Raw genomic sequence first — 24,376 nt, 5'->3', positions numbered from 1 at the left:
TTCATCTTCATCAAGAAAATATTATAATAAACATAATTATTTTTATCTATATCTCACAATAAAACTCTATATCCAAAAATATTACAACATCAAAATAACACTAGAGTCGTTAGTACACGTTGCATGCATTACGGAGGTCCTCTGTAGAGTTTCATGGAAGTTTGAGAAAAAAAAACACGTGAAACTCTACAGAGGTGTGGTTATCTAGAACCGCAGCCGTTAGAAAACCTTTTACTTTTTTTTGGTTGGGCACCACGCACCCTGGCGAGGTTATAGGGGCCAGGAATCCTAAAAAACAACAATTATTATTTGTTTGTTTGCGTCACAATACGGAAATAATAAAAGGCACGCGCGTGCGCGTGTGTGGCACATCGTTCCCCCGAGAGAGGTTTACAAAGGTCACGATATATATAAACATTGGCCTCTCTTTTTTTTTTCTTTTTTTGGGACTTGGAAAAAATTTACAATAAGGTGCATTCGCTCACCACTGTTGTCAGCCATAAATCTCTCTCTCTCTTCATCTTACAGCAACATTGGCATCTCTATTTTTTTTTTTTAGTTGTAAGTGGGTTGCCAACACACTCTAGTTAATAATGCTACATATTATACACACACACGCACACACATACTGTGTTGCCATCCACCCATCTCTCTCTCTTTTACGGCAGTGCGTGTTTGTTGCCGGCTCTCCTTGCCCAGTGTGTGTATGTTACGCCAGTATATAAATTGGCTAAGCCTCAAAAAAAAGTAGTAGCTTTTGCTAAGTAAAAAGAAAAAAAAGTTGTAGGTAGGTGTTGGCAGCACTATCAGTTGTTTAATCCCCCTCTCTCTCTCCTCTCTCTTTTTTGTAAAAGGCTATGGCAAAAATACCAGTAGGTTGGCAACCTTGCTTTATGCACTGTAAGGCAAGCCTCAAGCAAGGTTGTCAGCTCCTTGCTTTAGGTTAGGTTAGACCAAGAAAAAAAAGCTGTAGGTAGGTGTTGGCAGCCGTCGGTTGTTTAACTCTTCCCCCTCTCTCTCTCCTCTCTCTTTTTTGTAAAAGGCTATGGCAAAAGTACCAGTAGGTTGGCAACCTTGCTTTATGCACTGTAAGGCAAGCCTCAAGCAAGGTTGCCAGCTCCTTGCTTTAGGTTAGGTTAGACCAAAAAAAAAACCTTGGTGATTTTTTCGAGTAAGGTGTTGGCAACACTGCGAGAAAATGGGGCTTATGCCTTACAAGAGCAAACCATTAAGGCGAGCCCCACCGAGCCCCACTTTCGGTTGGTGAACCGGTGCACCTGCACTACTATTACCGGTATAAACACATTCGTGTTTCTAATTATGGCATAATAAAAATAGTGTTGAAATGTCGCACTTCACACCCCACCCAAAACACGAGGCGTAAGTGGTGACCCTTCCACATAGTACACCCAATTGTCAACCTAACTTCCACGTAGTACATCCTCCTGGACTGCATTTTGCAGACTAACGAGGCTTTGGCGTTCGGGCCTACCGGCAGTATAATCTTCGTAGAACTGTTTGTGTGTTGTCCCGTGTTTTGTTTTTGTGTGTGCCGAGTGAATCTTTACAGCCTCAGCTTTTAACTGAAGTCAGAATATTTTAGTCTCCGACATTACAGTTGTGTTATTACGTAGTTATATTTTAGTTAAGGAAAGGGGATAGACAACGTATCATGTGACGGGTGCAAAATAGCCGAAGTGCTGACGCAACCAAAATGTTATATGCAATCGATCAATCCACCCAAAATACACCAGACACTCTCTTCGACACTTGGCACGAAAAGGGGAATGCACCAATCAATGTCGAATGGCTCCCGGGCACGGGGCAGCTCCACAAGTGAGTCCCAAGAGGTCATCACTCAGAAATCGGCTTCCGATCGCGTGCTGCTAACGCCCCCTCACGGGGCCATCACAGATGCTGAGGGTGTGGTCCTCCACGACTAATTCTTCTTCCGTTCTTTCTCTTCCAGCGACGGAATCTTCACCTGCGCCGGGGACAACCCTTCGTTGGACTATGCCAAGGTGAGTACTTGGTTGGTTATTCTGAAACAAGGTCGCTTCGCCGGGAATTATGCCTGAATTTTTCTCCGTAGACGTGAAACATTGCAACTTTTATTGAATTTATACGTATGTGTAAATGTCCTGAGCCAAGTTTTTCAGTTTAGCTTTTATTTTTATCGAGGAACGAGAAGAAAGCTGCGTGGAAAATGAAACAGAATTTTTCCAGCCCGTTAACTTTGTCAGTGTCCTTTGTAGAACAATCTCTCTGACAGACGGAAGATTATTGCAACATATTTTGAAGTTGATTAGTTATATTTGAGTTTCAAATTGAAGCCTAAAATTGGTAAACGCTGTAAGTGCCACAATAATTCAAACACCGTTTTCCACGTTGAACTGTGAAATGTGCCATGCTTTATAATGTGGTAAACGTGAAATGTGGCTGGTAGCCCTCTAAGTTAGTTCAAAGGGCGTGTAAAGAGGTCACTAGTGTGTACGTTCTTACTGGCTGATGTGCGAAACGATGCGATTTCCCAACACTTTCGCTTTTGGCACTTACGACGTTCACCACTTTTAGTCGTCAATTCTTATTGTTAATTATTAACAATTTTTCGTGTGTTATTGTATCCCGTAGCATTTGTGACTTGTGCTTGTAGATATATTTCTTGTATGAGTATGTGAAATATCAAATGTAAACTCCGCACCTATATTAAATATTTAAAATATACGTAGCTATATACAAAAAGAGAAACGTCCCGAACATCTGGATCGACAACCAAACTTCACAAATTTGTTGGAAACTGAACATTTAAATTCCATAAGTTTCAAATATTTCTCTATTAAATTTTGGACATTCCGGTATTATATGTGCGCGTCTGCAGTTTCCCAGCCGCATTCACATCTCGTATTGTTCGTTATTCCAATTCTGAATAAATATTGAGTAGTACATTTATAACTCATTCTCAATCTGTTAATTAATAAGCTGAGAATCGAACATTATTCTGTGCGATCATGCTTATAGGAAGAAACAAACATTACAATTATATTTTTGTTCACAAGCTCCTAAGTAACGTTTATTGGCTTCAAAGGCAAAATATTGACACAGCCATAAAACAAAATGTGTCAGGAATTGCAAAGCAAAGTTGAACTGGCAATCGAGGTATTCCGTGTTCGTTCCCCGGTGAATACACATAGGGATTCGGACCTCATTTTAAACTGTAGGTCCAGTACTCATTAGCCTATCTGGCCTGAAGTGAACTTGGAGCATACTTTAAGTTTCAACTGGCTGTGCAAATGATTGAATTAGCTTTCTCCTATTAAATATCCTTTCCACTCACACACACATTGGTGTTCTTAAGCATGCATTGATTGTCTAGGTTCCATGTTACCCTTGCACGAGAAATAAAATCCGAAAGCTGTAATTAGCACCACAATGCCATGCAATTACCTTTTCCGCCTTAAGAAGAAAATTAATGGCTGTGTTTACAACCGTATTTTTGTGTGGTAGTATTTATGGATGTCATAAATAGTTGAATATGCGGTTGTGGACCGACGGAGCTATGGAGGTACTGTGTCTTATCGTTAAGACACCTCTTCGGTGTGCTTCCATTTTCCTAGACCCTATCATTTTTAAGCCATGTGTTATTTACGTTCTCCGAACGTTGAGGCAGTTGGTACACTGAGATTGTCAAGTGCTTTTTCGAAGAAATTGTCTCATTTATTATGGGATTATCAAGCAGGCTACACTGCAAGTATATTCCATCGTGTGTTAGATTCTGAGTATTCACACTACAATACAAGTGAGGGAATTAGGTACTAATTATGATAGACAAAAGTGAATTTCATTAGATTATGGCAACGTGTCGCACTCTACAGACCAAACAGAGATCGAACTTCCGCGACAATGTTGCCAACTTAGATCTTTTAAAGCCAGATATGGCTCTTTCGTGCACTCGTTTGATTCTGAACTGGGTAGCCCGCCCCCGTGCCCCACTGTGATGCCATGACTGGCTTCGGCCCACATAGATCAACTTTTGCCACGAGTATACATTTTGCACGTGACGTGATATTGTTCTATTGGCTGCGTCGCCCCACACCCTCTTACCTCCCCAGCTACTTTTTTATCCAAACTGCAAGTAAATCTGACAAAAACAAAAGTTATGGTGTTCAAGAACGGATATGTATATGGAGAAGACGAAAGGTGGACTTTCAGAGGGCAAGAATTAGAAAGGGTAAAAAGAATAAAATACTTGGGATTAGTTCTCACTATGGCAGGGACGTGGACAAGACATATGCAAACGGTACAAGGAAAGGCTGGGGCAATAACAAACGAAATAATGCGGACAGTATGGAAATTGGAGAAATACGATATACATTTTGTGGGAAAACTGTATCGTACATTATTAATAGGGTCAATAGGGTACGGGAGGGAGATATGGGGAGCAAAGGGGGGCGATGCACTAAACAGAATCCAATGCACATTTTACAAGAGGGCTTTGCATATCAGCATGGGCACTGCAAACTGCGGCGTACTACGGGAACTTGGATTGGTAAGGGAGAAAACGTGGGGTATGTTGAGAAGGGTTAAATACTGGGCGAGAGGAGGCATATTAACCCCTCTTTCCCCATAATGGTGATATAACACTTCTTGAGATTGAATTTATCAGGTACCTTGCAACATCCTTCCAATATTTAGAAATGAAATATATGTGTGTAAAGGTAGCATCAATTTCCCCTTCCGGACGCCAATGTTTACTTGCATTGGTGCTTTATTTCTGTCATATCTAATAAGTAATATACAATAAAAAGGAACTGTTGTGGTACACCAGATCAAATTTTAGAATACGCCACTGAGTTCGATTTAGGTATTGCAGGGGCCTCCCCGATGGCGCATTGGTAGCGTCGTCTCCTTGTAATCAAGGGGTCCCGGGTTCGATACCCGCTGGAGGCACATGGTGGTTCGGATCCCACTTGAAACTGTAGGTCCAGTCCCGATTGACCTTTCTGTGCATAAAGTGGACCTAAAACACCAACTCACAATCAATCAATTAAGTATTACAGAAAATATGTTCGTTCAGCACAAACCGCGCTGTTACTTTTGTGGAAAGAGTTTCGAAGCGTCTGGGTGACCTTGCTCGTTCCTTCCTTCCCACACTCGCCTCCTCCCTGTGAGAACATAGCGAGGAGTTAGCCACCTGTAACCCTCGCACACCCGCAATTAGGCGGAGGAAAAAGCCAGCCACGAAGAGTTCAACAAATCGCTTCTTCTTCCTCAACGGCTCTAACGAATCTTTTGTCCGTTGTCTGCGATCAAGCTTACAGCGCAGCCTGAATTCATGTAACCTTGATTATAATGCAATCTGGAACAGACTCCACGACTCAGTTTTCCTTTTTATCAAAATTGAATCAAGAATGCTTTCTAGATTACCGGGACACGATTATCACTAGATTTAGGTACAGGTCTGCTCTATCAAAATGGGAGTATTTCCAGAGCTGTAATTTTAGCCTTTTCTACCGAAATATTTAATACTAACTAACTTTCTAGCCTTCTTAAACCCAAAGGTTTATGGCTGCAGCAACACAAACCTTGCATCTGTCCCTATCCTGGGCAAGATCAATCCAATCTTTTCCATCCTTATCGATTTCCTTAAGATCCATCTCAACGTTATCCCTGCATCTTCGCCTTGGCCTTCCTCCAGGTCTCTTACCATCAGGTTTCTCAACAAGATCGTGTAAACTGTTTTTTCCTCTCCCATTCATGCCACATGACCTGCCCACCTAAGTCTTCTCGATTTAATTATTCTATTTCAATGTTAATGAATTTTTATATTTAATATTAATATATTTTTCAATGAACATTCGTATTATTGTTATTATTATCACTTTTTGCCACCTTCGTCCCCACACTATTCTAAACCTTATGTACGAAGGGAAAGTAAACTGTCCTTGCCCCCCCCCCGTTTTTGCACCTCCCCTCTCCCCCCCCCCCTTAGTTTTGGAACCCAATCGCCTCTACTGTCTACATTCCTTCCACATCTGCGTCAAAGATCAACAGCTCCCACGTTTTGGGAAGAAAGAGGAGCTTTATTGCTTCGGCTGGGGGTGGAATGTATGGCAAGCACTATGATTGAATATCGTGGATTTTGCTTTTGTGATATAAAATGTCTGTATCATCAAAAGTACAGGGTGTCCCACGAACGGCGCAACTGGGAATTAAGAGTGGCGTTACTTTGTAACCGAAACCTGTACATACATAAGTCATACACCAATTGTTAGCCCTGTCCAAGTAGATATTTTTAAACATAGAAACAACAAACGGGGTGCAGTGTTGTTCATGCAGTGTTGCCAAATGTAAGTGAAAGTGTAAATTTATTTTTCCACAAAGCATGGAAAATTACATGTCAAACATTCGTACGGAAATTTGGACGTCAATTTCCACCTTGGGTAGGTGGACTATTTCGCCATCCATCTATAGTTCAGAGAAGAAAGCCAATCCTGAAATGCCTCGTAAAGGCGTACCGGTCCAAATGGGTGTTTTAAAAAAATTATGAGGTACAGTGGCAACACTGTTGATGTTTGAAGGCAACAAAAGGTGTGTTTAGTGATGGTCTATGACATGGAAATACTGGAAACAGGAAAAAAAGAAAATGAAAATTATGGTGAAAAAAGTGTTACTTACCTACTCATGGCAACCATGCAATGCGATAAGAGCGCCCACCGAACGAGAACAAAAGAATCAGTTAGTTGTGTACTCAGAACTGTTTGAGCCGTGCATTTTGCATTGTTCGTAGGGGAAGATTAGAATTGTTCTGTGAAATGAAGTACCCTTTGGAAGAGTACTTTGTTCATTGTGGAACATTATTTTTGTTCAAAATCGTACGCTAGTGTAAAAACTGTGTTTCGCGAGAAATATCCGAATAACAGTGTTCCAGAAAATTCGACGATATATCGACTTGTTTCCAGATTTCATGAAACAGGGTCAGTTAATGACAAACCCTACCACAGACAACCACCAGTTTTGACACAAGGTGTGCTGCAGGATGTGGAGCAGAGAATATCACAATCTCCCAGGAAATCTGTTCGTAAACTTGCTGCACAGTCAGGTGTATCAAAAACAACAACTCACCGAGCGTTAAAACAATTGCACCTACGTGCATATAAGGTACAGGCTGTGCAAGAACTGAAGGAAGCAGACAAAGGTGCACGTGTAAGATACTACCAGTGATTTAGAAATTTTATTACAGACAATGGTGTGAATATTTTGGATAAGGTTTTTTTCACGGATGAAGCATGGTTCCAGTTAAATGGATATGTCAACAGTCAAAATTCTCGACACTGGTCAAGTAACAATCCCCATGTGTTACATGAACAATCACTTTATCCACAAAAGATCGGTGTGTGGTGCTCGATTTCGCGGAGAAAAATAATCGGTCCATTCTTTTTCAACACAACAGTTGACAGAATAGTTTATCACACAGTTTATTTCTCTGTTGGAACGTGATGAACGTGATTGTTGGTTTCAACAAGACTCCGCAACATGTCACACGTCTAATGAAACTTTAGACATGTTGGCAGAGTTTTTTGGCGATCACATTATAAGCAAAAACTTATGGCCCAGTCGCTCCCCGGATCTGACGTCTCCAGATTTTTTTCTGTGGGGTTATTTGAAACAAACAGTTTACATTAATAACCCAAGAACACTTGATGATCTAAAAATAAACATTTGCACAGCCATTAACAATATAAACCAATCAACCTTGCATAAAGTTGCTTCCAACATGATAAAACGTGCACCTCAGGGAATCATTTTCAACATATTTTGTAAAGCTACACTGCCTGTTACGCGCATTGCATGGTTGCCAGGAGTAGGTAAGTAACACTTTTTTCACCATAATTTTCATTTTCTTTTTTTTCCTGTTTCCAGTATTTCCATGTCATAGACCATCACTAAACACACCTTTTGTTGCCTTCAAACATCAACAGTGTTGCCACTGTACCTCATAATTTTTTTAAAACACCCATTTGGACCGGTACGCCTTTACGAGGCATTTCAGGATTGGCTTTCTTCTCTGAACTATAGATGGATGGCGAAATAGTCCACCTACCCAAGGTGGAAATTGACGTCCAAATTTCCGTACGAATGTTTGACATGTAATTTTCCATGCTTTGTGGAAAAATAAATTTACACTTTCACTTACATTTGGCAACACTGCACCCTGTTTGTTGTTTCTATGTTTAAAAATATCTACTTGGACAGGGCTAACATTTGGTGTATGACTTATGTATGTACAGGTTTCGGTTACAAAGTAACGCCACTCTTAATTCCCAGTTGCGCCGTTCGTGGGACACCCTGTAGTATGGAGTGTAGTAAGGATGACGTCAGTTGCAGTCAATTAACATTTCAAGATATGTTTTAGAAAGTTGAGAAAAACTGTAGTATTTCTATGATAGTTCTAAATTTTACAATGCTCCCCTGATAACCCGTGAGCCTTCCCCCCCCCCCACCCCCACCCTGGAGATCAATTTCAGCTACGGGTCTGTGTAACAACAGCCCCATTTTGCGGTTGATAAACATGTCTGGAGTCTGGAGCTGGACCTAAGTCAATCGCAACGGAAAGAGACGCCAGGAGTCCCGGGTTCGAAATTCGTCCTGAGCATGGATGTTTTGTGAATGTCCATTAATCAATTTCATCATATCATCGCTCATCCCCATATTCGCAAATTAGCCAAAAGCGAAGTAAAATAAAGCAAAGCAACGATAAGAAATTTCTCCTGTACAGAAAACTGTATGGGACTTTCGCACAGCCACAAAGGAAAGGCGACAAATAACAGTTTGGAAAGCGCTGCACTTCATGCTTCCATAGAGTACGAAGCGAAGAAACGTCACCCAAAGCTTAGTTTTCCATGGTTCGGAACTGCAATAATGTGTCGCTTTCCATTCGAAGGTAAGGCACTACAACAAATACTAAACCATGATAACGAAAATAATTTGGAATGTTATGCTTTAGCATGTTCGAGGTCTACAACAGGAGAATAAATCAGTATAATTTGTAGAAAGGAAAAAAAATCTCGATTTTCAATATTCCATCTCCCTTTCGACAGATGAAATGTTTTCGTTATCGTAAGACTTAGAAAATCTTAGTAAATTACACCCCAACGTTCGACAGTGAAAAGGTCCCCTGTGCTTTGCACCACGCCATGAAGGCGTATAAGGGGTGTGGAGTCAGGGCCTCACACTTTCTTGATCACGGCCGAAGGTGGAGGTGAAGTGATCAGCACCACGCCCCTGGTCACCTTTACCCCCCCCCCCCCAGAATTTCCTCCAGGTGCCCACTTGATAGGACGCTGGATGGGCGCCGGAGCCGCTTGAAAAGGTAGATCTTTCCACCGCCGGGGTTCGAACCCGGCTTTTTCGCATGGTAGTCAGACGGCCATAACGACTGAGCTACCGCGTCTCATTCGACAGTGAAAGAAGGGAAACAACTGGCCCGTGTTCCTGTATTAATAATAAAATGCACATTTTCTTTCACGTTACAATATACTACCTACGTTCGACAGTGTTTTTTTTTTTCTGGAGGTACACAACGGTACACAGCACCGGTACCATTTTATATTTGATAATAAAAATAATAATGTTTTATTTTAACGAAAGAAACGTGTGTGCGGGAACGCGCGTGTAACTACGAGACGATCATCAACATAACAAATTTTTCGTCTTAACATGGGTTCCAGCAGAAAAGTTTGCAAAGACTGTCAAAAGACGAATCCCTAAGTCAGCATGAGAAAGAAGTGTTATGGAAGAAAGAACGAAGCAAGAAGCGGTAGAGAATGAGAGAGAGAGAATGTACTTAGGCAGCCAGACAGAGAGAGAAAAGGAAAGAGAAGGGAAGCAAGCGATAGACAGAAAATGAAATCGCACACGCAGACAGAGAAAGGGAGGGGAGGGAGGGAGCTAGGGAGATAAACGTGGAAATGAAAGCGACAGAGAGAGAAATAAAGAAAGAGAAGCGAGAAAGAGATCAGAAGTTTAAAAGGAAAACTGGCAAAAAATACGAGGAAAAGGAGCTGAAGATCGTCAGAGAGAAAGAAATAAAGAAAACGCGACAGAGCATATGAGGGACTACAGGCACGTATCCAGAGGGGGGCTTAGGGGGCTCGAGCCCCCCCGAAAGTTTTAGGTTTACACTAGATAAAATGAGTTTTTTTGTTTCTTGTGGTGTGAAATAAAATAATGTCACAATAATTTAAGGAGAGGAATAATTATCGAGGCAAGACGGAGAATGTTCTGTAACCCTGTTATTGATAATAGCACGTATCCAAGATGGGGCACAGGGGGCTCGACATCTCCCCAGGAAATTTTTCAGTTTACGTTAGATAAAATTAGGTTTTTGGCTTCTTGAATAATGTGAAAATAATGTAAGGAGAAAAATAATTATCGAGGCAAGACGGAGCATGTTTTATACGCCTGTTATTATTAATAGCACGTATCCAAGGTGGGGATGAGGTGGCTAGAGCCCCCCCAGGAAATTTTTCAATTTACGCTAGATAAAATTAGATTTTTGGCGTCTTGAATAATGTGAAGATAATAAATTTATAAATCTGAGATAAATAATTATCGAGACAAAACGGAGAGTGTTCTATAACCTTATTATTGTCAATAGCACGTATCCAAGGTGGGAACAGGAGGATCGAGCCCCCCTTCAGGATTTTTCTCTATTTACACTAGATAAAATTAGGATTTTGGCTTCTTGAATAATGTGATGATAATTTGGGAGAAATAATTATCGAGACAAGACTGAGAATGTTCTATAACCCTGTTATTGTTAATAACACGTATCCAAGGTGGGGTTGAGGTGGCTCGAGCAACCGCCCCCAGGAAATTTTTTATTTTACACTAGATAAAATTAGGTTTTTGGCTTTTTGAATAATGTGACGATGATTTAAGGAGATAGACAATTATCGAGGCAAGACGGAGAAAGTTCTATAACCCTGTTGTTGATAATATTGCACGTAAACTTTTCTTGCGCTTTCGGTGTTGTCGCAGCGCACTTGAGCACTATGTAGAGACTTGTCAGCATTTGGAAGCTGCACAACAAAGGTAGCGCCACACGTAGGGCGATTCGTTGTAATTTCTAATCTTTGGAAGGCGGGAGAGGGAACGTTCTTGAATGAGAGAAGGAGTCAACTACTGGCAATATTTACGAATCGTTTTATCTGCGGAACGTTCTAGAATATAATGAGGATATAAATACGCGGATTAAATTTTTCGGTTGATCTGTACAAAGAATCGATCAATGAGATTTCAGAGGTAAGTGTGACAATTCATACAGTCGATTGGTGATCAGATCAGTCAGCGTCCGCTGGTTGCTTTATAAGATATAGTGATTCGAAAATGAAGAGATTGACGACAGCAGAACTTCCGGGGCCTCAGTGTAGTGCTAGTTCCGTTCGAGGGCCGAAGAGATCAAAGGTCTCTCTCTAAAGTGAATATTTCAGCAGTACCGGATGTTGGAGTGGTTTATTAAAACAGAATTAAGCTGCATGGATCAGCTGAAAATCAAAGTTTTGAGTGATGATTTAGTTTTGCCAGAACTAAATTTCGTATATGCAGTCCGAGAATTTCATGGTATAAAAAAATACCCCCCTACTGGGTTCGAAACACATTCAAACACCTAATTACCATAAAGAGACAGCCGAAAATTTTATGAATGTCGAGAAGAGAGAGCAAGAAGATGTTGCATATGTAGACATTTTAGGCGGTAATTGCAGGCTCTGCCAGAACCCAAATCAGGGCTCTACCAACTGAGCCACCTAGCCATCCTTGACTTCAACCGATTTTTCGTTAAAATGTCTACATAGTACATGTCCTGTGTATATCAAATCGTAAGGTGTTGCCTGTATAGTGAACAAGCACGAAAATATAGGAGAGACAAGAAAACTGAGGAGCATTTCCACGGGTTGAGGAGAATTTTTTTCTGTGGTCAACAAGAACTACTACTTGGAGGTGACAATGACAGTGGCCTAATAAGGGAGATTTCACCATGTCGCCTGAAGATTAGGTTTGTGCTGGCTTTTGTGTCGCTACTGTATGAAACGTTGCTGTTGATTAGCCCATTCCAATCGGTCTGAAACCTTCCTAAGTCTTGAAAATCCAAGTCACAAGGATGGAAAATTAGTGCCTTGTTAAGGTTAGGTGTGAAGGCAGGCAGACGACAGCACCCTAAAGGATCATATCCAAACCTGCAGGAAGAACACATCTTACTTCAATCTCCAATACGGAATGATAAAAACTTCTGGTGAGTTGATCTTAAAAAATGTGTCCGAGATAAAGAGAGGCGTGCCCAGGATTTTCGGAAGGGAGAGGGGTTAGGCATACTATTTTTGGTGGTCAGAATAAGCATTTGATCATACTGGGAGACGAAACATTAGATGTGTTGGGAACGGAAGGGTTTTCACTGTCCATTAATTGTTTCGTGATCCACCTGTATTCGAGAAGACGTCCTTTGTTTCGTGCCGATATGACAAGACAGCGGAAGCTGTGACAGGCATTTTTGAACACTTGTGAGTGCTAAGGCCTGAATCTGAACAATTTGGTGGGTTTCTGCTTTTATAAGAGCTGCAAACATGGGAGGACAAGACACGTTAGTGGTGTTCAGGCTTTATCAGAGAGAAATATTCAAGAGCGTCTGCGTCCAGTTCGCAGCCTACAATTTGAATCTCGCGTTGTCGAGTGGATTGTCCATCCCGTGCATGTGTAACAGCTTCGTAAAGACACTCAAAGACACCATAGATGTCTTGATTCCTGATGGGAAGAAATGGACAAACACACCTACTGAGATGGTTCCGGCACACAATGTTATTGCATGGAAACAGAGGAGTAGAGCGGTTAAAAATGTTCCGATTTCACGTTCTGATTAAAATGACAGCCTTACAGTGGCGACGGTTTAAGGGATAGTTGCTCCCCATTTTTTTGCCTCAACATTATGGCCTCTTGATGTTAAGCCTTGTCTACCAAGAGAAAGTAAACTTTCCTTGCAACGCCCTCCGCACCCCCCCCTCCTCCGATTTGGAACCCAATTGCCACCACTGGTATTGAACATACAATTGTGAGGTTCTTACTATACCCCTTAAAAATATGGTGTTGAGCCCCCCCCGAAAGGAATTCCTGGATACGTGCCTGAGGGACTATACTGCTATACATTGTAAGCGCAAAGTGAGAAATAATTTCAAATAGGACCTGGCAACACATAGAATGCTCATGGAGGAACAAGAAGGAGAGGTTGTGAAAAGTTTCCTGCCACGGACTGTGATTATAAAATGGTTGCTTCCTCGCCTGCTTTGTTCTGTGTAAGCTAGATGTTACTGCTATGTGTGTTTTAGTGCCAGCCACAACAGACACTGTTATTTCTCAGTGATTTTCTCTATCCATGTTGTGTGCCAGTGTACTTTCGCCGTTCACCTCCTACTCGCTGTTCCGAGGTGAAACAAATCGGTAAGGTTTGAGGGTTTGACTGTATATTACTTTCGTTCGTACCCAAATCCAGTCACGGGACAACGTAGAAAAATAAATTATCAAGAAGAGAGGAATAGGAAGCATGAATGAATAGGTAATAAAATTGAGAAAAGGTCGAAAGCTAGAAGGAGATGTAGGCAACTTTTCCTTCCAAGTTGAAGAGTATATCTCTGAAGCAGGCGAACGATTGATTGATTCGGAGTTTTAAGTCCACTTTATGCACAGTAAGGCTAATCGGGACTGGACCTACAGCTTAAAGTGGGATCCGAACCACTATGTGCCTCCACCGGGTATCGAACCCGGCACCCCTTGATTACAAGACGATGACGCTACCAGAAGCAGGCGAACGAAGACAAGTCTCTGCGCGACTAGTGACCAATGAACACGTGTGCGTGTCAAGGAATATAGAGTATGTGTGATATGTGCGTGTACTGCTTCGCTCTCACAAATCGCTCCCCCTCCCTTCTCTGCCGCTATGAGACTTGCAGCCAGATCTGGCAACCAGCTGGGAAGTTTGTTTGGACAGCGATGACCAGAAATCCTTTCCTTTCTAACCGGGTGGCGCTTTGCTTCCCGTTGACGTATGGGCTAGGGATGGCCAGATTCGGATCCGGATCCTAAAATATTTCGGATCCGGATCCGCGGATCCGAAATTTTCAGATCCGGATCCAGAACTTTCGGTTCCGGATCCAGAATTTTCGGTTCCGGATCCAGAATTTTCGGATCCGGATCCGGATCCGTTTTGCCATCCCACATGCGCTTCTTTGGAAAGTAAGAATGTGCTTATAACATATTGTTACCTGCTAATATACATATATATATATATAGTGTGTGCGCGCGTGCGCGATTTGTAATTAATTAATACACTTACAAGGGAGGTCTAAGTCTCCCCCCCGATTTCCATGAAACTTGGCAGGTGTATAGTGGGACCCAAAGGAAGAAATACGTGTTTTTTTTTTGTTTCAGCTAAAAAACCCACTTAAATTTGTCCTCATATTGACATTTGAGGGGGGTTGCCCCCTAAAACAGTTTTTAAGCTGAAACAAAAAAAAAAACACGTATTTCTTCATTTGGGCCCGTTTATACACACACCTGCCAAGTATCATGGAAATCTGAGGGGGACACAGGGGTCCGATCCTCACTTCAATTTGTCCTCATCTTGACATTTGAGGGGGTTTTGCCCCCTAAAAGAGTTTTTTAGCTGAAACAAAAAAAAAACACGTATTTCTTCCATTGGGCCCCACTATACACCTGCCAAGTTTCATGGAAATTGGAGGGGGACACATAAGTCAAATGCCCACTTAAATTTGTCATCATCTTGACATTTGAGGGGGTTTTGCTCCCTAAAACAGTTTTTTAGCTGGAACAAAAAAAACACGTATTTCTTCCTTTGGGTCCCACTATACACCTGCCATGTTTCATGGAAATCGGAGGGGGACACATAAGTCAAATGCCCACTTAAATTTGTCCTCATCTTGACATTTGAGGGGGTTTTGCTCCCTAAAACAGTTTTTTAGCTGGAACAAAAAAAAACACGTATTTCTTCCATTGGGCCCCACTATACACCTGCCAAGTTTTATGGAAATCGGAAGGACACAGGGGTCAGATCCTCACTTCAATTTGTCCTCATCTTGACATTTGAGGGGGTTTTGCCCCCTAAAACAGTTTTTTAGCTGAAACAAAAAAAAACACGTATTTCTTCATTTGGGCCCGTTTATACACACACCTGCCAAGTATCATGGAAATCGGAGGGGGACACAGGGGTCAGATATAATGTTTTATTTTAATTTGTAAAACTGTAACTGTAGAACAATTGTGTAATTTTTGTATAACATTTCTATCTTGTTATACGTGTTAAAGGTTTCATCCTGGAATGGAATGTCTCACATTTATGTGTGTTTTCGTTTCCAATACATTCGAATGAATACATATTCGTTTCAATGGCATTTACAAAATCACCTCTGGCATTTGTGCACGAGGTTGTTAGCCGATGCGTAGCAAAGTATTTTAGGGACAACACTTGAAAAAAATTCTTGTAGGACTAACGAAAAATTTCTTTGTAATCGAAGATCATAATACCTTTTAAGGTGTGCTAATATTATAATGGGATTGAGATACGAAACTTTCGGACCCGGATCCAGATCAGGAACTTTCGGATCCGGATCCAGATACGAAACTTTCAGACCCGGATCCGGATCCAGATCCGTAACTTTTGGATCCGGATCCGTTTGGCCATCCCTAGTATGGGCACCACGGTCAGTTTAGTTTCTGCATCGATTTTCGTTAACAAATATATTGAAGTGGAAATATTTTGAGTAATTGGAAATTTTCGGTGTCTGAAATGGAACATTCCAATGAAAATCAGCAGTTTCCTAATTCATTTAATGATGTCGACCAGAGGAACTAAAAGATTGCATTAAATCCAGCCGTTGCGAACTAATTTAAACCAAATTTTATATTTTTTCGAAAAACAAAATTTTCTATGCCAACATTTATTCATTAGTATTAAATTTCAAGGGTACAAATTAATAACACCTAAAGTGTTTTTTTTTAATACTATGCTATTTACAAGTAAAATTGTTCGGATTGGTTGAACGACTTTTAGGAAACAAATTTACCTGGTCGCGGGCTCTCGAAGGTTGGCGTTAGAGGAAATGCCTAATGAGGATGATGAACCACTCCAGCAGAACCCACAGCCACGGCTCCAGTGCTCTTGACCAAAAGAGGCCGCCACTGCAGGACAGGTGAGCAGTCTCCCGACGACCCGGGCGTATCCAAGTGGGCAGAATGAAATGCATGTCAACAAACGAGAAAAAACATGCAGTTTCGCTTCCCACACGATGCATATTCAATCTCGAGCCTCCAAAGGTAGGCAACGTGCATGCTACAAACGGGTTTTGACTGCCCCGGTGGCCGTGGTCCCAGGTTCGAAACCTGGTAGCTCATGGATGTATCATTGTATATATTTCATCAATTCATCATCGTACCAAAATATAGAAAAGCGATGTAAAGTAACGAACAAATGAATCGCCATCTCGTCCACGAAGGTTCCCGGTTCGAGTCCCAACTTGTGTATGAGTAATATTTTGTGAGGTCAGTTTATTCATATCATCTAGTAATTGTCCCTCACCGTCTCCGGCTACGGAACGCGCGCAGGTTCCAGTCTCCTGGGGGGAAACTAACAACTTTTCTCTGAGGTTTCGGTCTGTGTATGGGACCGGTGGCCATCCTCCATCGTGAGGAAATTGGGGAGCTACGAATGAGTAGCGTAACACGGTCAGAGAAAAACTACAACGACGACTGGGGATTCGTCGTGTCGACCACACGTCACCCCGTAACTGGTTCGATAATCTCGGTACGTGGGTAGGTCCTAGCCCTCACGGGTTATTATTATTACGATTTGACAAAATAGGCATAAAAGCGGCATGAAATAAAACAAAAATAATTAACATAGATTGGTAATTCCAGAATGAAATGCAATACAAGATTCAAAAGTCGTTAATAGAATTGAGCGCATGATTTGAGTCGGTGGGTTCCACATGATATTACACTCCTCACAAAAAGTTTGGAATATTGTTACGTTAGACAATAAGTGATAGGCACGGCCTTGGAATGCAACAACAAAGACGTTCTCGTCTTTTCGCCACCGTGCCTATCACCTATTGCCAAAAATATAATAATATTCCAAGCTAGTTGTGCCTAATATAACAATAATCCAAACTTTTTGTGAGGAATGCATATATATCTATATTTAATTGATTCATTTAGCACCCCCCCCCCCTCCCAAGACCCACATTCAAAAATCCCTCTCCTATGCTCCAGAGTACCCCTCAGTCAGCATGCTGTGTGCACAGCAACCTGACGCCTCTTGCACTCAGACCAAAGGAAAGCGTGTCCGTCTCCCGTCAATCGTCGGCGTGACGTCACTCCCAGTCAAACAAACCGGTTACAGCTAAAGTAAGTAACGATTGTGAGTAAAGGGGAAAATAAATGCAGGGTTGCGACAGACCTGCCTATCTGCTGGAAGGTATGGACTAATGCATGATTTTCGAATCCGCTTTTATTTCTTCACCATCATCGAGGACAGGCACGAGTCAAGCAGGAATCCGTCTGCTTATTACAGGTTGAATTTTATTTATTTACGTATTTACTTAAAGTTTCAGATACAGTGCTGAAAGATAATTTCATACTGAAACTATAGCAACAAGAAAACAAAAGAAAAAGTTACATGTACATTCTTAATTATCGTCCGACGCTGTATTTTGGCAAGTTATTATACGTAAAAGCGGGGAAGCCTGTATATAGTAAAGAGGCCGCTATAGAAGGGAGAGCCTTGTAGTGGGATTGTGAAAGCGCTTTACGTTGCGGGTTGGCCGTGTGGGGACTCGCAGATGAAATTGGTTGATTAGGAAGTTGGTTTTATAGTTCTTATTTGACCAATTCCGCTGTACGAGCCACACTTATTCCCATATGATCAGTAAGGAAAGGATTTTCAGGTGCAAAATGATGGTCGGGAAAGGAAAAAAATGGTTCTGAAAATGTTTTCAAAAAGGTGCAAAAAAAATGCTCTCTTTTTCTGCGCCTTCTGTATATAATGCGCGCGGACCGAAGAGGTTTTTTTGAAGTTTGTGTTTTCCCTCGCGGGTTCTGCTACAATATCTTGGGAACTATTGGAGCTGCAATGATTATATTATAACATTCTATAGGTCTCGTTCTGCTCTACAAAATGAGACTGCTCAAGAAGAGTGAAAATCATTTATTTTTCTGTCCACTTTTTTAACATCTTCTCCAGAATGACATAACAACGTTTTTTCATGGTGCCTGACATGGGGCCTTACGTTACATCCTGAAAAGTGTACTACTCACACCATCTCTCTCAAAAAGAACCTGTTAAAGTCATCTTACTCCATCTTTGGCAATAACATCAAAGCAGTATCCTCTCACAAAGACCTAGGCATTGTTTTCGACCAAAAACTCACATTTGAAGAACATATTACAAGCACGACAAAAAAGGCTATGCGTCTCTTAGGTTTACTGTATCGTTTCACCGAAATTAGTGACATCTCAGCCCTCACCTTGTACTTCAAATCATTCATCTCCCCAATAATAGAATACTGCTCTCCCGTCTGGTCCATGGCATGTCCCACTCAGCTCTCCAGAATTGATTCTGTTCTTAACTTTTTCCTGGCTATAGTTCGTTACAGGGTTCCATCATTACGCAACTTTCCAACACCACATCTCCTGGCCTTTCTAAACCTACAGACTCCCTATAGCGCCGTTTACTGAACGATTTTAGGTATCATTACAAAATTGTCAATGGCAAAATCCGTTCCAACACGCTCCTCCAGGAATTCCACTTTCGAGTGCCTATGCGCTCAACACGCAACACAAATCTATTTTACACAAAAAAGCCTAGACTGGAAATTCAAAAAAGATCGGTCTTCCACAGACTTCCCACTCAATATAACGACCTCCCATCAAGTGCTGATGTATTTTCCACAGAATATGCCTTTCGGTCAACCATCAGAAGATATATTGCTAAATAATATTTAATTGTGCTATCTTGACTTATTTATATTAATATTTTGTCTTATTTTGCTATTTTTATTTTTGTTCTTTTTTGTTATTTTCATTGTTACTGATTTCAGTGTAAAATGGCTACGTGCTGTATCTGAAATTTTCTCAATAAATAAATAAAACGTGAAAGAAAATGAAGGAAAAGGGTGTTGAAGCATAGAGGGGGTAAAAAGGGGATAAATCTCACGAAAAGGTGCAAAAAAGTTTGTTCATTTTACTTGATTTCATGTCCTAAAATACATCTCTCAAGCGATCGGTATGAAAACACCTGTATTTTTGGAAAGGTACTGCACGTTAAAATCCGTTTTCTAATGATCAGTATGACAGTATTAAGTTCCTGCTTTCAACCATCTTCTTTCGTGGCTGTTTTCTATCCGTCTTGGCCTCCCCGATGGCGCAGTGGTAGCGCCTTGTATTCAAGGGGTCCCGGGTTCGATACCCGTTGCGGAGGCACATAGTGGTTCGGATCCCACTTTAAACTGTAGGTGCAGTCCCGATTAGCCTTACTGTGCATAAAGTTGACATAAAACACCAAATCAATCTATCTATCGTCGTTTTTTCCGTTCGCAATTATTCCCTTGACGTTCCGATCACCCTGAGATAATGTAAGAGCAGCACGCCCTTAATGCAATGCCTGATTTTCCACGGTAGTCCATGAGCATGACAGAGCGCCGTTGCCTTCATTTGAGCCGCCGATAACCACTCGGAGAGTAACGGGACGCCTGGGATGGGAGCAAACAGCTCGAGGAATGTTGTTTTCTTTTCATTCGTGAGATTTGATGGCGATTCATGCGAAAGTTCAAAACGCAAACTTCCGCTCGTTGGTACGTTGGAACTGCGGTGACGACTTCGTTAATGTCATATTTCGAATGGAACCAAGAAAAACTCTAATTACATCGAAAACTTGAATAATATTTTTTAAAAAATAATTAAAACGTTGTTTTTTGTGCATATTACTTTATAGGCTACATGATACGACGAATTGGAATTTGGCGTGCAATCAGGCACGTATCTAGAAATGTATTTCGTGGGGGAAATAATAATAATAATACAAATGTTCATTGAAAAAATAAATTAATATTAAATATGTAAATTAATTAAGATTGGAATATAATAATTAGAATAATGATTGATTGAGAATAATTTAATCAATAAGACAGGTGGGCAGGCCATGTGGCGCGAATGGTAGAGGAAAGAAGAGTTTACAGGATTCTTGTTGGGAAACCTGATGGTAGGAGACCTGTATCTGGAGGGATAACGTTGAGATGGACCTAGAGGAAATCGGTAAGAATGGAAAAGATTGGATTGATCTTGCCCAGGATAGGGACAGATTGAAGGCTTGTGTTGCTGCGGCCATAAACCTTCGGGTTTAAGAAGACTAGAGAGTTAGTTATCTAAAGTTGGCAGAGTTTGCTTTTTTGCCCAAATATGCTAATCGGGACTGAGCATGCAGTTTGAAGTGAAACCCGCACAAACATGCATTATATTATACCTCCAACGGGAATCGAACCACAGACCCCATTATTACAAGGCATTATCAGTAGGCTAACGAGTGCACATTGTTGTTCTTCCTCTTATTGAGGTTTATGGCGGCAACCAGTGACGGATTCAGGGGGGTGGCCAGGAGAAAAACTCCCTCGAAAATTAATCCCCCTCAAAATAATCATTAACCTGGCAGAGAATTTGGACAATAACTAAGAAATTTAGCAACAATATTCTGTTTGGTTTTCTTTCATTCACTTTAATTTTCACGTACTTTTTTTGTTCTTTTGTGTGTCTTTATAATTAAAAATAAAAAAGGAACGAATCAAAATTTTCGTCCGTTTCGATAACTGATAAATTAAGAGGAACCCACAGAAAGTTTCATCTATGATGTCATTTACAGATATGCTGTAGAGAGCCTAGACGTCTTAGTTTGGTGTAAATTATTATTATTATTACATTTTATTGATTGTTCTTAAAATGATAATTAATTAAAGTTAATTTAATTTAATTATATATCATAAGTAAGGGGCAATCTTAAAATATTAATATGGTTTATTAGTATTATAATTTGATGTCTGACACCCCCTCCCCGTGAAGTTTGATGTACCGCCCCGGAGGAAAGTGGATTCATCCCTGGCACCAACTGTGATCAAGGGCATTTTTAAGGAGCTGGGTGCAGCTCGCGTCACACGAATCTCCCCCCCACTGAAGCATAATGCATCTCAACATCTGCAGCCTTTCGGACAAAGGAAGCCTCCGCTCCATATGCAACCAGACACTTACAAAGCGGTGAAAGGCGAGACGGTTGGTAGAGACAGATTGACACGCGGAGGAGAATCCATATACAAAGAAGGGCTCCCGACTGTCGCCGATCGCAAAGCAAAAAACGGTCGTTGAATAAAAACCCTCTTTCAGCCCGTGGCTCTGAAGACATTGATGGGCGCACGAGGAACCGTTCTTCACAATTCGTCCATCCTACACGGCCAATGGCCTATTCAGTCTCCTTGCTGGAATTTCACAAGAGAGTTTCGAGTTCCTAAATGTTGGAAAACGGCGATGAATCGGAACATTTTCACTTATTATCCTTCGTTTCCTTGGACCGATGGATTTATTTGAGAAATTGAACCTTCTGTCTTCTCAGTTTTCCAGGTTGAATTTCTGAAAGATTTCGTTCCACCAAAGCGTCTCATTGAAGATGTGCCTCGATCGCATTGCTAGCCACATTTTCTTTCTAAATCCAGTTTTTCCCACAGCATGCTAATGATCGTAGCCGCCGCGCTGCCCAGGAGAGTTGAGTGAGTTCCTTTCTGAGTGACGCCACTGCCACTAATGATATCCAGGGGGTACTTACTAAGTACACAAATTAAATAATGAAAATATACTTGTGTCCGAGGAACTCATTGGGTTGGAAGGATTATACGCCATTATTTGGCATTGAAGGACAGTACGAAACAAGCAAATGAAAGGACTTGACATGTTGTTTTATTTTGTTATCATTACAATATTATGAAGTTTTAATGGTCAATGGTCTTTGTCGATGGTCGTTTCATTTTGGGCGCCCACCGGATAGCCTAGTGGCAAATAGATTGTTTGAGATGGAATTAATAGTTTTGATTTGTTAACTAGGACAGGATATAACGGTCAAATATTGAGTGACAAGTAATTAATCTAATTGCCCGTTAGTAGGAATTAATTGCAATTGGTATTATTAATATCCGTCGCGAATACAGGTGTCTAGCGAACTGTCTTAGCCAGCACTAGCTTGCTCAACCACCGTTTTTCGCCCGAATTCGGATTTACATGCATTCTTATGGGAATAACAAGAAAAATGCAACTTCTAAACCAATGGACCGAATTTGATGAGATTTCAACCAGCGGAAGAACACATCATGAAAGTACTGATTCCAAGATTTGAGCCTAATCAGAACAGAACTACGGGAGTTATGAATTATTAAAGATTCATCGCTGAATTGAAAGGGAGAAGCTACCCTACTGAGATGCCTTTGCTTTTCGTGACCGACTACAATGGAGGAAGAGTTAGCCTAATCTCTGCGCGAGGGGCTGCTACCAAAGGTTAAGGACCGGAGTAAGCATTGACCAGGATAGGAGGACAACGGTCAAAGCACCAGAAACAATAAACAAGCACCTGATCATAGAGGGTAGCGCGTCACTACGTTCAAATCTGGAATAAAAGGGATGATTTGGAACAGTTTTTACACAGTTTGCCTACAATCGCCACCGGAGTGTGAGCTACGCGCGACCGAGCTGCGAGTTGCAAGCAGACTCGAGGTCTGGATTTGTTTTTCCTCGAGTGAGTGTTTCAGAGCCATGGAGTAGAGCAGAATAGAACCAGGGGATCCTTCTTCCCCTCGCCGTCAACGCATCCGTGCACATACGTGTGGTTATGTGAGAATAACGCCAGACACGTCCACCTGTGTCAATCGTCCGAAACAACGTCCAAAGTAGTGAAAGTTAATAACATTTGATATCCATGTGAAACCGCGATTGGCTCATCGCGTATGTTCGTCTCATCGCCCAAGTCACGTATCTGTACTTACGAGTGACCGCGAAGAACTGACCTATTATTGCGCAAGTTGTCGTATGGAGTCGACAGTGAACGAGTGAAGCCAGGATCCGATGAGGCCAGATGGAGCTGCCGACTGATCCACTTTCGCCAACCAGGATAACCGCGAGGTGCAACAATGGAGCGTGGAGGCCTTCCGAAACTGTAGGACCACTTTCACCCAACCCAAGTCAGAGGGAATGCAGCGAAGGTAAGATCCAACCATGTGCGTGTGTGAGAGAGATGACGACAATCTACCGCGAATCTGCGTAAATCAAATCATTGCTTAACTTAAATCAGTGCTATGGCTTCCCTAGACATCTGTTTTCCGGCGGAGTAATCAAATGTTAAAGATGAGAGTTTATGTTAACAGCAAACAATAGTTCATTGAATATATTTATACCTTCAGAAAAGATAGAAGGGGTTCGCACAAGGAACAATTATTCACTTTATGCTTAACATCCTAAACGATAAATTGTAATAGGCAATGTAGCCAAGACATAGCAAGAGTATGGTCAAAGTAGTAAATAATCTAACCTTTGTATTTGTCATATTGTCGCAATATGCCATAGAATGAGAGAATGAATGTGAGATCGAGTGAAAGAGGGCAAGATGTAATGTCTATTTATCTGTGCTTTAATATATGTGTATATTCAGAAACACCGTAGTATTATGTAACGTCATTTCAGGTATTTAAAATTAAATCCTCCTAGGTTTATTCTTGGTAACTCCGACTGTTAGGCACTTATCCTGACCGTATTATATTTCATGTAATGTTTAATTCGCCCAGCAGGTGAGGCGAGAGATTCTACGTTGTTGCGTTGCTAAGCTCAGCTCAGTTGAGTCAGTTGAGTTAATTAGTTTAGTTATTAAATTAGCAGCCCGTGACAAAATATGGCGCCCGAACATTCGACGAGTAGGCAAAAAAGTAGACAAGTAAAAAGTTGCCCGAACATTCGACGAGTAGGCAAATAAAATAAGTAGGCAAGTAAAAAAGTACGCCGAATAATCGACGAGTATGTGAATAGACAAGTAAGGGTGTAAAGAGTAGGCCCAAATAATCGACGAATAGGCAAATAGAAGAGTAGGCAAATAGGAAGCAAATAGGAATTAGGCTCGTAGAACGATGTTACAGGCAGGCTAGTAAGGAACCTGGAGGTCACGAGTATTCTAATTAGTTGCTTATCTACTCAAGGTGAATTTTTATTAAGTTTGATTGTAATGGTTAACAATCAGTTATGT

The 24,376-nt window shown here is 41.3% G+C and overlaps 1 protein-coding gene across 1 annotated transcript in view; it reads left to right on the top strand.

Moving 5' to 3' along the window:
- The window catches only part of Traf4 (TNF receptor associated factor 4), a 115,300-nt gene that overhangs the window by 22,680 nt on the left and 68,244 nt on the right, over positions 1-24,376 (top strand). The window contains exon 2 of the mRNA XM_083125723.1: positions 1,970-2,021. Coding sequence (XP_082981849.1) covers positions 1,970-2,021 — 52 coding nt within the window. The remainder of the gene's footprint in view (positions 1-1,969; positions 2,022-24,376) is intronic.

Source organism: Lepisma saccharinum, chromosome 7, assembly GCF_977018435.1.
Source record: "Lepisma saccharinum chromosome 7, izLepSacc3.1, whole genome shotgun sequence".
Classification (NCBI taxonomy): domain Eukaryota; kingdom Metazoa; phylum Arthropoda; class Insecta; order Zygentoma; family Lepismatidae; genus Lepisma; species Lepisma saccharinum.
Note: the sequence above shows the minus strand (reverse complement) of the source record. Positions and strands in the feature narration are given on the sequence as shown.